Here is a 14344-nt window from a genome sequence, read left to right as displayed (position 1 = left end):
CAAAGACTAAGCAAGCAGGAAATGGAGACTGATCTTCATTCTATTATTGAACGTGCTATTTATGTTATATATACCACACCCTTAAGATTCAGAACTGTGCTGTAGCAGTAGAGTATTAATGCGTATTACTGTATTACTCTTCAACATTTGAATTAAAAAAACTTCCACTGAAAATGTATATTAACAAAATACAAATACCTAAATAAAATCAATTACAATTAATTGATGAATACAGGGCTAGAAAACACCGTTAATATGACAATTATTTTGGTCTTTCCTTCTGTAAGGTCAAATTCATTAATGTGCTTCAACCTAAATCAGTCATTTGGCTTGGCTACAGTCAGCTATTGTTATGGACCCATAGTGACCCCTCAGCAATCCTGTCAAACGTTAACTAAAAACACAATAATTTCTTAACACAAAAAAACAAAGTTCTCATTGCCCACTGCTAAACATTCCGCAAAGAAGACTACACAGTGATCCGATCCAAGCATTCAAAATTCTAAAAGGTATTGACAATGTTGATCCAAGGGACTTTTTCGACCTGAAAAAAGAAACAAGGACCAGGGGTCACAAGTGGAGATTAGATAAAGGGGTCCTTCAAGAAGCTGCTTGATGAGATTCTGGGATCAATAAGGTACTAACAACCAAACGAGCAAGATGGGCCTCCTCTCGTTTGTCAACTTACTTACGTTATTATGTTTGTTTAACAATTAACTGTATCTCACACACACACACAAACACCTTCTTCCAGACTACCTCAGTTCCTCTGGTCGTGGATCCCTTTCTAGACTGGTGACAATCCTTATCATAAAGATGGAAAGCAGATTTTAACATGTTCCAGGTCTAGCCTGAAGTGATAAAGGATAAGGAAAAAAGTACAGTATATGGGGACAGGAAATGACTCGGCACAGGCAGGAAGTGGCTATGGGTAGGGTCAGGCAAAGCTACAAATGTGCTAGAGTACCTTTACTACCAGCAGGAAATGTAATGTGAACGATTTCCAGTGACAACTCAGAAGCTTCAGTCAAGACAGCCAATTCGAGATCAACAACAATTATCACTACATTAAAATATCACATGTAAAACAAAAGCTAGTTTCATACCCCTCTCATACCTCAGAATGCATGTATGCAATGTAAAACAAAAGCTAGTTTCATATCCCTCATACCTTAGTGCATGTATGCAGTATATCACACGAGGCATATTTTTCCGATCGTAAACATCTGTTGTCTCTGGATAAAAGATCTGAAATAAAGGAAAGGGTTGTTTAATCTTCTCTGTTATTCAGGGTTCATTCCACCCTCCTACACCTTTAAAATTACAAGCGGTCGTGTTCTCAATACAATAATTATCAGCCCGGACAGGACTGCGATTAGCACCCATCTTCTCTGACACAGCTGCTGTACTTTAATCTCAGATTGGTTCCTTACAAAAATGACAACGAGAGGCTTTGGCTCTGTGGTGTCTGCAGCTTTATTACATTTACTGTAACAAAGAGGTTCATTTTTCTGGACGTTTAGGGCAAAGCCCTTCTGAATATTATTATTATTATTTTTATTATTATTGTTGTTGTTTTATTATTATTATTATTATTAACAACAACAACAACAACAATAATAAGACAAGTCAATGAACTGCAAGACCACTTAAATGTTTTTCACATGAAACATTCCCTTTTGGGTTTATTCAATAAAGTGCAATCGTACAGTAATTGTTTTTAGCAATTCAAATTCTGTACACAGCATAACGATACATCTGTTGCAGATTTTTAATACTGTAGATTGTGTACTGCAAGCCAGGATTCTACTGTAAACCTCACAAATAAATATCTATTTGTGAAGCGTCATAAACCTTAAATGGAAAGTTTAAACAGATATTCCAGCAGTGTTGAGCTGAGATCAAGTCCAAATTACACTGCCTCCAGGGCTGTTAAATTTGCCCAAATAAATAAATAAATAAATAAAACCAGGGGCCATTTCTTAATAAATTAAAAACACTATAAGCAACCCTAAGGAAGAGGTTTGGTATACTGAATAATCAGAAAGGATTTAAAGTGGCAACAAGCAGTACTTGATAAGCAAAAAGTACATGTAAAACTACAATAACTAGAGGTAAAAATGAAAGATAGAACACATACCTTAGGCAAGCCTTTTGACTCCATAGCCCTAAGCCACTGCACAGTGTTGTCTGTATGGCGAAAATGCAGTCCTGTTCGCTAATTTAAAAAAAATGATAATTTAAAATCTGAAAGTCCTCAAATGTATATTTTCAGTTCTGGCTGTAACAAGAAACAGTGCAAAAGTGTAAATGCAGACTGCATTCCTCTGCATCAGCATACTTTTTTTTGCTGATCTTTTAGAAAACATTTTCTGAAGACAAGCCCTATTATTACAGTAATGCACAATTATTCAACAGTGGACATTATATATAGTGCAATTAATCTGTGCACAAGGAGGCACTTTAACCAAGGATATCCAAACTGCAGCTATTTAACTCAAACTTCCTGATTAGCATGTTCCATATGTTTAATACCCTGTGTGCAAAATAATTTGGTTTATTTTATAATATAGGAGAACTATTTAAAAAAAAAACCAAAAAAAAAACATACCCTATATCGCGCCTGGTCCCGGTCGTATATCTTCTTTTCCGACACCATTTCTGGAGCAAAGAACTTGGCGAGCTTGGCGAGGAAGACTCCATTTCGCAAGCCCTGTTCCAGTTCAGTGGTTGGGGGGAGCTCCTCTGTCAAACAGGCTTCCATCCACCTGCAGAGAAACATGCCGCCCGGGTTAGAAAAAAAGAAACCGGCTGACATTGGCAATTGAGCAGACTGAATCTTTCAATTCAAATGGTTTTGCCAAGACCAATGCCAGCAGCAAACACAGAGGGTGAAATTAACAAAGCTTTGGACTCTGAAGTGTCATTTCCACCTCCACTTTACTGTTTTCAGCTGGGTTTTTTTGTAACCTCAATGGATACGACTCTCTCAAATACTATTAAAAGCATGTACCAGAGGTCGCGTAGCTTTTTTGTTCATGCGTTCTGAAACGCACATGCCCAAAATTTTGCGTCCCATCCATCAAATATACAGTTTAACACAAAGGCTAAGAAACTCTAGGGATGTGCATTTTGGTACATTTTTTTATAAACGTTTAAACTCTATGGCATGTAGTAGTTTAAAAAAAATCTGTCTGTGTATAGATACATAAAAACAGACACACTTTTTCTGGGGCATAACCCATTATATTAAACTAAAAATACAGTGCATGGTGGGATACTATCGTATTCATTTACAATGTTCACTGCGCTGATGGGAACAGTAACCAATCTATTCTATTAACATTAGTGCGTGTATGCATTACGCCCGACTAAACATGAAACGGTACTTCAGTTCGGACGCTAATGTTTGAGGTGGATTAATTAAAACGTTTGTGAGAACGGTTATGTAGTGTGGACAGGGCCTAAAAGTAAATGTCCTTAATTTTGCTGGCAAAGCCAAATATGAGTCTTATTGCTGCCACCTACAGGACTGAGTGTACCAGTGAACGCAAGACAAAACATTTTTCCAGGATGCAAAATTTTGCATTAACACGACCTCTGAATGTACTGTATAGTTATACTGAAATTACTATAAACATACAGCATCTCTAATCAGATAAAAAAAAAAAAAACACAATGTGGGATGTGAAGCACTGTCTTTGTTACTCTCAGATAAGAATTTTCAGCCATCGATACGTAAGGTTTTGTTTTCATAATGTGAAACAATGCATACACTGTTCTGGAAAGCATTTTGCATTGTACTGCAAGCCAGGACAGTAAATCTTCTGCCAGCCACACAAAGTCACAGGAGGGTGGGTGGGGATAATTGGTTTTTGTAAAGCTTGGCATCTTATTATATTTTTCTTGATAAAGCTCTCAAAATAATAAAATATCACACACATACAAGAGATACAGAGTTCTCAACTGATTTTACTTTCTTGCAGATTTCCCTCAACTATTCCTCCAGTTTACATGGAAGCATGAGGCAGCCTACACCGAAAGCATATTGCACATACAGTGCTGCTCACAAAGAACTGGCAAACAATTGGCTTCCTTTTGTTCACAGTAGATCTAAACATCAATGAAGTGCTTAACAGATGTGGTTCTGGCTGCAGCCCTCCCAGATCGGAAGTCATGGTGTCAGCTGGTGCTACTCATTTTACTATGTACAGTATGAACCACACATGGCTAAACAGATTTAATGCAGCTGAAGACAATTCTGACTACAAGACGTACATTGAAACACGCTTCACTAGGAAACATATCTATCAACTCACAGTCAAATGAGCAGCCCTGTTCCAGTAAACAACAACTCAATCCCATTCTTGGAAGATGGGTTCACAGTGACCAACATTTAGTAAATCTAGCAACACGTACAGTATAACTGGATTCGTCTGCAAACAAAACATATGTGCGCAAACACCCAAAGGAGTGATGTTACCGAAACAGATCAGGAAACTAAATAGGTTTAAGGCAGTGATCTGGAAAATCTCACACTGGATTAAAAGACCACTGTTAAGCTTGCGATGCCATACTGGAGTCGGTAATGAAAATGCTACGGCACTGGACTATTGTAAATGAATGGACATTGGGATGTGTCTCGTTAATACATGCATCAGTGCATATACTGTTCAATTAACTATGTTCATTTCCACACTAATAGGATTGACTACTCCAGTACAGTCCTCCATAGTGGAACCTCCTGCTGCTTCATCAGGATCCACACTGGTCAGCTAACCAGCTGGTTTACTGTACATTAACATAAGGTCATTTTAACTGGAGACGCATACATTGCAGTAGACATTCTGCCTTCTTTTGCAAGAAACAAAGTAACAGTCTTTCTAAATATGTGGAAATTTATATATATATATATTTTTTTAATTCAGAGTGAGCAAAATATTATTTTTATTTATTTTTCCCCCCAATTTGAAATGTCCAATTATGTTTTTTCTCCTCACGGCAGGAAGTCCCCACACAGCACAAACGTTCTGATGGTGTGCGAGTGTCCTCCGATCTCACAAGCCTAAAGCCACAATTGCTTTTTACACTGAGCAATCCAGAACAGAGGTGGATCTGAATCCAGAGCAGAGGAGATCAGCCCTGCTTCTTTTCCACTCTGAATATACTTGGTGTCTGGCCAGTAGGGTTCACTGTTGTGCAATGAGAAGTTGTCCCTGCCGGTTTCCCACCCCCTACCCCTGGGGCCAATGTGACGCCCCCTACTGAGTCCCCAGCAAAGTTCAGCCTTTTTGCACAGCCAGTACGCGAACCGGCACCGTCCAACTCACCCTGTGCTCCCGACGGCAGCAATTTAACTGGATGAGCCACTCGAGGACGAAATATATATTTTAAAACAGTATGAGGCACTGCAATGTAAACTTTATAAAATACCCCCAAAACATATACACACACTATCATGTCACACGCCAGGATAAGACTTTTAAATGTGTGTGTGTGTGCACACTCATTTATAGTGCTTGCTAGGTCAAACAAAGTCGCCACAAAAAAGGAAACTGATAAAACCTACCTGATGAGGACACAGACCACGTCCCTGTAGTGTTTAAACAGATATTTATAACATAGACACAGCAGTATTTCCTTTAGCACACAACTTCCATTACTGTGCTGATCCCTCCCTCTCCCAGCACCTCTAGACTAAGAAATATACAGTGTATGGTAGTCAATGGAAGACCTCAAAAAACAAATGTGTTTTCATGTGGTGGAGACTGAATGCACTGCAGCGGTATACAAATGCTCTGAATTACATCACATGCCAACAGTTTATTTCATTAAATGAGAAGAAAATATTTGATGGTATATTCTCATATAAGTCATCACTGAAGTCTCCACTGTGGAGAAAACACATCAACTAAAAACAATAAGGTTATAACCAAGTAGTACACAAAGAAAGACTCCAGATAAGAATTTCTGGTAAATATTTAAACAGCAAGACAGAGGTGATACAATAGTATATTGTAAGGGCATTCTTTGTCAAAGTTGTGCAATACTGAACCTCCCCTCACCCTCCACTGGAAACATCTTGATCCAGATGAGGTCATCCGGGTCAAATCCCCAGTGAAACAAATTGGAGAAAAATGCGCAAATGTTGAAAGCACGTTATCTGGTAAAGCTTACTGGTGTGTAGGAGTGATGAGACACATAAGACAGACTGTGTGGTGTTTGAAAAGGGTCCTGCATGGAGACCACAGGAGACAAAGCGCTGGGAATTATCACAGCAGCAACCTGAAAATCATCCGCTGTGAGGGAGACTGATTTTAAAATGTACTACTGTGTATGGTGTTAGCATGAGATACGCTAGCTTTTTAAAATGAACTTCCTGTATCTAATGATTTTAACCATCTTTCTGAGAGGAAACTGGTGTAGAACTGAAGAGCAACTCCTCAACCCATTGTAAGCATATTAACACAGACTTCACAAAACGTATCATATCACACAATGACTACAAAACAGCAAAAAGCAAGGGGACAGGAAAAACCAACAAAATGAACAAATGAATTAATAAATACATAAATAAGACAGTCCTAAAATCAAACAAACATTCTAAAAGACAGCTGGGTCCTTTCAAACTTTTTCACATGATTTTACTGCCAGCTCTCAATAGGCACAACTGAGATATGGCAACATTCAAAATGTCACGGAACCCATACAGACTACAAAATGCACTATCAAAACCTACAGCATGTTGCAAAGCTTCAGAAACAGTTTTTCCAATATGCCAGCCACTGACAGACAACCTCTGAAGGTTCTTCAATTACAACACACTGATGATAGGAACAAATTAATTTCCAGAGTATTAAAACCCTCTACAGTTTTTGGAAAAACACTAATGAAATCTGGGCGCCAATTTGTGCCCATTCATTTTCTAAAACAATGCCGCATTGTAAATGCACCTACAGTGCTTGGTTCTTCACATGCGTGTGTAGGGGCTTGCCACTATGGCTGGACTACTGCCTGCCTTTATTTACAGAGCCAACCGCTGCCAGGAATGACAAATCGAAAAAACATTCTCTTTGTGCGTTTTCACAAGTTCAGAACAGAGCACAGGGTGTTTGCAAAATGGAGAAAAATGGGAAAGAAAGGACACATGCATTCCTCACAGAAAGCAAGCCACAGCATATCACATCAAAAAATACACAAAACAGCAGCAACCGGGATGTCAATATACAGCATGCACACTCAAACACTTACATGCTGGAGTTGTGTTGCAATTTCCTCAAAGATATATAATTACTAACTCAGTATCACAGAAGGCACATTTCCTGCCAGCACACTAATGCAGTAAATGACCCTGAGGCTGGGTACCAATTATCAGGAAACTAATTGACAGTGTGCACTAGTGTGGTTGATTAAAGACAGATCCAATCAGGCAGTCTATCATACTGCAACCCCTCCCACTCAATAAGCTTGCTCTACAAAAACAGTCAATGTTACCTACTGTATGTTGCACGCAGCCAACAGGGAGACTCTGGAGATTAATCAAATGTGTAAGGACCTACTGTACATCAACTCTCATTTAAAAACACTACTAGTCAGTCATTCACCGGCTATGTCCCTGCCTGCAATCTGAGGTCCTTCGACTGGCCAGCTTGTTATCCCCAAGCAGAAGGGCACTACACTTGGAGAACATTCATTTAGCTTCATGGCTCACACTCTTTGGAACTCTCTCCCAGCTTTCGTTCGTGATGCTCCCACCGTCGCTCGCTTTAAATCAACACTTTAAAATCAGACCCACCTGTTCATGCTCTTTAAGCCTGATATCTGCTATTAGCTGCTATGTTGCTGCTGCTATTTCATGTATTATGCTACTATCATGTATTATGCACTTTCCACTGCATTTAATGTCTTATGCTTTTTTTTTTTTTTTTTTTTTTTTTACTGTACAGCATGTATTATGCATTTCTCTATATTTAAAGTATTTGCTTGTTGTTACTGCATCTTGTAAAGTGCTTTGTGATGGTGGTCCACTATGAAAGGCGCTATATAAAGTAAACATTGATTAATTGTGCATCAAAGGTCACAGGAGCACCTGACATTCTACAAAAATGAAGGAAATAAATAATTTATAGGGACAGTTCTGTAGAATAGCCCCAAGTCATTCCACATGTTTCTTCTGAATTACGTTGTTTTTACTCATGAGCCTACTGTTAGAAAGAAAAAAAACTTTATCATCTCATAAATAAGAGATGATGTGTTTATTTGTGTATACTTACTGTGTTTCTATTTTTAGCTGCAGTCATCCAAATTGCATGAAGCACTGAATCTGAGACACGTTTCAGTTTACCAGCAGCTATGGAACAGAGTGTGCTATTGGTGCTGCAGCCATTGTACCGAACTTGTAAAGCTTACAGCATTAATAGAATATGAAGTTTAGCACAGACATTTGGAGGGGTTTAAAATATGTAAGACGATAAGAACACAGTGAATTATAAATGCAGTAAATAATACAGACCCATGTACTACAAAAGCAGCAGGAGAAGCGGAGGCACACAGTAATAAGGTATTTTTTCCCCAGGGTTTGCAATGCCAGTGTGACCAAGCACTGGGAAATTCTGGCTTATCATTCTTCCACAGACTCTTACCGCTTGGCTGCACTGCTTCTCTGCACAGACAACTTGCATTAGAACAGTAAAGCCATCAACTGAATGCATCCTCTGCATGTTGTTCCAGAACACACTGCTTTCTCAAGAATACATGGCTGATCTGATCGAAGTGCCATTTATTGAACAAGTCACTGAAAGTCAGAAAGATGGTTTTACTAAAGGATCACTTAAATGCCAGTACTATACAAAAACCCTGCCAAAATAAATACTTAACACATTCAAATGTATACATATCAAAGTCTTCCTTGCAGCACAGAACAGCCTGAACGAGTCATGAGGAGAATCTCCCACCATTCCGTTCTTACAGTGTCCTCTTTCCCAAGCGAATGGGAAACTGACTGCCTGTATATTAAAAGACTGGGCTACAAGAAAAAACAACGAAGAGCAAGAAACACACTGCAGGTCATCCCATCCACACGTCTGTCAATACAAGAGACACACTGCAGGTCACCCCAGCATTCCATCCACACGTCTGTCAATACAAGAGACACACTGCAGGTCACCCCAGCATTTCATCCACACGTCTGTTCCATCCACACGTCTGTCAATACAAGAAACACACTGCAGGTCATCCCAGCATTCCATCCACACGTCTGTCAATACAAGAAACACACTGCAGGTCATTCCATCCACACGTCTGTCAATACAAGAAACACACTGCAGGTCATCCCAGCATTCCATCCACACGTCTGTCAATACAAGAAACACACTGCAGGTCATCCCAGCATTCCATCCACACGTCTGTCAATACAAGTACTGCACATGTCCCCATAAAACAAAGCTGAAGCTGCTTATAGACATACAGATCGAAAAACAAACATCTATGTACAGTATGCATTTTATTAAAACACACTCAGCAATCTGTGCTGGATTGGGGCACTATCTGGGCATGGCGGTAACGACTACAGACAACACATGTACTGTAGCAAATTAAAAGCCAGCAGGCTGGCTCTGCCTTGCTCTTAATCTTTGGCTTGTCTTGCCATTCAGCCTGCTGGGATGAGTGGCCACTGTAAAGTTTTGTTACGTTTGATCTTTTTATTACTTTTGGACACAAGGAACTGTGATGTTCCAGGCTGGATTTCAACCCCTCATCCACCACCCCAGAAACAACCATCCATCCTGGACTTCCCATGAGTGCCCTGGAGGTGAAAGGTTCATTCGTTATCTTTGCAAACCCAGTGATCCAACCGCTGATCTGTGTGCTGTAACCTCTCCCAAGTCCTGGCTGAAGATTAGGCTATTGCAGGCAGAGCCTTTCTTACTTAAATTACCTAAAGAAGTTCCAGTACGACATTGTGGTGAGTTGGCCTGTAAGGAAAGGCAACTTAAAGCTAAAATGTTACATGCACTGTTGGTTTCACTCTATGAAGCTTCTGCCAATGGAACTGCTGCATGACCACCCCTATTACCCAACTACATGTGTAAACACCAAACAAAACCACATTAGTCTAACTAAGGGGTCAAGCACAAAGTCTCTGACCATGGATAGCAGCGAGAATGCAGTTACAAAATACATTTATCTTTGTATATAAAATGCAAAACTTCTCAAGGGATCCTTTGTAAAGGGAACAAAGAGAGATGGTTACTGAACAGATCTGGCACAGAAATCACGGAGACACTGAAAGAGGGTGGAAACTTTGATGAACGATTCCTCATCTACTGTAAGAGTTTAAACTGTGACTTATTTGCAGATGTCAAGTCTTTGTTATTCATTACTCACTCTCATAGAGCGCAAGCATGGGACTTCAGCCCAATGACAACATACATTTTTTGCTGTTTTTTTTCAATAGCTGCAGTAACAGATTAAGAATGGCTTTCAGTTTTATTAAAGCCTGGAACTACTGTAGTACTAAATACAATATTTAAAAGTGCAATACTAAAAAAATACAAAATCAGAAACCTTTATGAAGTTTGTCTGTATAAATGTGTATTTTTCTTTTTATAGGTAATAATGTTTCTATATCCTGACAATACATGGTTTCTCAGCCTGGTGCAATGCAGTATATAAGAATTGAATGGAATGGTTTATTGCACCACTGTGCTCCTGCAACTGTGTTTGCTTACAGCCATTCTTGTGCAGCTACACTGTGCCACTCTGGGTACAATAGGATGGTGTGCTTTTGTGGCATTTTCTGTATCAGGTTGGCACTGGTAGCAAGTACACTATGTGGAAATTGTTAATATTTTGTATGATCCAGACAGACATCCGTACACATTCACAAGCTTACCCTAATTGATCAGGTGGCTTCAGACATGGCTTCAGACATGCTGTGCTGTACTACTGTCTGCATCACTGACTGGGAATGCTCAGGACTCAGAGTGTGGAAAAGCAATACAACGTGCTCCCTTACTTTACAGAAAAGGGAATGCAGGCAGTTTGGTCCATCAAAATCAGCCCATTTAAAACACCACGTTACTGTATAACAGATGCTATTAAATGAACTAGCCACATAAAAATCCAACTTTAAATGACACTACTTCATAGTTTGTTGGAACATTTTATTTAGATATAAATTAACTATTAGTCTTAGACTACAACTCACAGAATGGGTTAAAGATTAAGTCAGATTCTGGTTAAATTCCTAATTAGACAGTAAGTTGATAAAGATCTTTCTGGTCACCTTGGCTGACCTCCAAGACATTTTTAATAGATGTTGGCCTCTCCTTTGATGTCCCGTTCTAACATGAAAGGCATTTGCCATGTAGGGTGGATCACTGCTTTTATGTTAAACATCTTTACAAATTATTTTTGTTTAAGGAAAAATCTGATTGGTTTAAGGAAAAATCATGATGTCCCTGAGAGACTGCATTTAAACTGAGAATACTGAAATGCTCTTTGCATTGCTCTGATCTGTGCTTGGAAAGAGGAAACCTACAGACTGTCATCATGTAACCTTTAAGATGTCTGGATGGAACTTTGCAACTCAGAACTTATCTACAATAAACTATACTTATCTGAAAGCCAAAAGAAGAAGCTCACAACTTCTTTATTCTTTTTTTTTCTTTTATGCCTTAAAATTCAACAGTTAAATACCACGTGTCACCAGTATTGAATGAATATGAAACTGCCTAAACAAGACCACTGTAACTCATTAATTTTCCATACAAATTTAGTTTCAAGTTAACCAACAACTTACAAGGTCACATTTTCAAAGCATTTAAGTCTTTAACCCTTATTTTTTGAAAGATGAAAATTCAACAGTAGCAACTGCCTTGAAACAGTTCCATCTCACAATGCATTTAACAATGAAAATACTGTACTTCCTATTCCAAGAAAAAGCAAAAAACACACACCACTCCTCTTCCTGAGTCCCAACACTGCCATTAAAAATGCATGCATGACCATTCTGTTTACAAAGTAAACAAACACTTTTGACAGGAACAATATTGCACCCACTAGAATCAAGAGAGTCAGCATTCTCAACAGCAGTCAGTCGTTAATGTTTGGAAACGACATTCCAACAAACACCACCCTCGTACACCAGCATCTTTGTTACACTACGAGAGGATATAAATAAATAAATAAATAAATAAATAAAATAGAAAAATACAGGATCAGATACACCTACCCCTCAAGAGGAACACATTAAAGACAGTAAAGCAGCAGCTGGGCCACAACTGAAAAAAGGGGCAACTGACATTGGAAGGGAAGATTTAACCACAGTGAGAAGGTGCAAAACAAAGAGCTTTGTGAAGATGAGCAGACAAGAGTGTTTTGAAACATGGAACTGAAAGGTGTGGACTGCAGAAAGGGATGGAACACAATTAAGTTTTCCATCCTATTGTTTTCCTGTACACCTTTTAGAACAGGAGGTATACAGTACAGTTTGTTTATCAGTTTGAAGGTGTAACAGGGTAGCGGCACAGCCCAGGCTGGCTACTGGCAGGAATTAGACTCGGAGACAGACAGCTGCAGTTGCTCACGTGTATTAACAAACACTAAACTCAGGAACAAACAAAACATGGGGGCCACAATAAGAGATTCAAAACAAAAGAACACATTGGCAGGCTTGGTATTAACCTTCACTACCAAGATGAAAACCAATACAACAAATCACAGCACCAACACTCACTAACTCCCCCTCTACCCCTGCCAGAGATGGGTGCATGTAATCATTGCAGTGCATGTGGATTCTCACAAAATCCGATGGATTTGCAAACTCATATACTAATAATTAAATTGAGACAATTATTTACTGACACATTATCTAATTTACAAAGTTTCTTCTTAAAAAAAAAAAAAAAAAAAAAAAAAACATTCACAGAGTTACCAAGGAAATGGGTGCTATATACAAAACCATAAGGTCCATGCTAAGAAAAGCTATATCTTCTTTGGGGAAGAGATCCATAATTTGCCGGGTTTGTAAACACAAAATACAGTGCATGGTGGGATAACGTCATAGTAAGCCCCACAGTCCTTGCACTGCTAGGAACTGTAACCAGACTATTTTAATAGTGTGTGGACGCATTAAGCCTGACTAAACATGAAATGGTACTTCAGTGTGGACACTGAGCTGGATTAATTAAAATGTTTGAGTACGGTTCTCATGATCGATTATGTAATGTGGGCAGGGCCTAACCCTAAAGGAGTTCTTTACTGGGTGTTCAGCGAGAACTCCACATTACAGGCTAGAATTAGCAGGGACTAACCCAACAGGGCTTGGCTCCAGGCCTGACGTTCAGCTTTGTATTTAGCCTCACAAGGTGAGAAACAAACTGATGGTCTCAATGAAAAAATAAAAATTGTGCGTAACTTCAGATGTGCTCTCAAGGGATAAACGAGCACTCTACCTTGGATCTATCAGGCTACAGCTGATCTATAGGAAACTGGGGAGATCTGCAGTTTCTAAAGTACATCTGGTGCACTATACTAAATACTGTAGATAAGAAAAACCACCCGTCTTCTATATGTGTTTGTGTCTTGAGTGGTCACCAGAAATAAAGGGAACACTTTAGTTTATGGATCAGCTGAAAGAGATTCTAAAAAGGGTATGATAACTGTATAACTGCTACAGTAAGTCCTGCTTGAGAGACCAGGGAAAACAATGGGGGGGGAATCACTTCTCTCAGGGTAGCCTGTTTGCACATTTAAACACAAAGCATTGCCAAAAGAAAATTGATCCTGAACAATTTTGAAAAATCTAAAAAAGTTCAGGACTGCACACACATTGCATTTTTCTCCACTTTTTTTTTTCAGGTCTAACTTTTTCATCCCCCCCCCACCCCCCAGACTGCACTCAACATTTCAAAGGCCTATTTCAGAAGAAAACGAACAAATGATGTACTGAACAAACTCTCTACCACTGCGCCGGACAGCTTAGTTTTAAGTCACCTTTGAGCTTTCTAATTGCAGCGTTACCATAGCAACTATGTAACGTGCACTGCGCAGTGATGTGAGACTGAGTAATTCAACACTCAACAAGTTGCATTACCATGAAGCACAGAGAAAGCAGAGCAGACCTTTCCTTAAGCTGCTTGTGCAAAATCAAAAAACAAATTCAAGTTGCACTGTTTGTGTTAAACTACCAGTTTGATTACGTTGTTACTGTAGAGATCAAAGCATGCATGGCTCTAAAGCTCAGTTTTACTATGAACTGCTGCATACTCAAATCCATTGCACACGTTTAAAGGAACTGGACTACCTTTAATTTCATATCCTCATTTCTGGTTTGGAAAAA

General features: G+C 39.1%; 1 protein-coding gene across 1 annotated transcript in view; it reads right to left on the bottom strand.

The window, feature by feature from the left end:
• The window catches only part of LOC121313565 (ras GTPase-activating-like protein IQGAP1), a 93846-nt gene that overhangs the window by 52585 nt on the left and 26917 nt on the right, over positions 1-14344 (bottom strand). The window contains exons 3-5 of the mRNA XM_041246245.1: positions 2612-2768; positions 2141-2218; positions 1172-1248 (exon numbers count right to left, since the gene is read on the bottom strand). Coding sequence (XP_041102179.1) covers positions 1172-1248; positions 2141-2218; positions 2612-2768 — 312 coding nt within the window. The remainder of the gene's footprint in view (positions 1-1171; positions 1249-2140; positions 2219-2611; positions 2769-14344) is intronic.

This window comes from Polyodon spathula, chromosome 1, assembly GCF_017654505.1.
Source record: "Polyodon spathula isolate WHYD16114869_AA chromosome 1, ASM1765450v1, whole genome shotgun sequence".
Classification (NCBI taxonomy): domain Eukaryota; kingdom Metazoa; phylum Chordata; class Actinopteri; order Acipenseriformes; family Polyodontidae; genus Polyodon; species Polyodon spathula.
The sequence above is the reverse complement of the archived record's forward strand: the minus strand, read 5'-3'. Positions and strand labels throughout refer to the sequence as shown.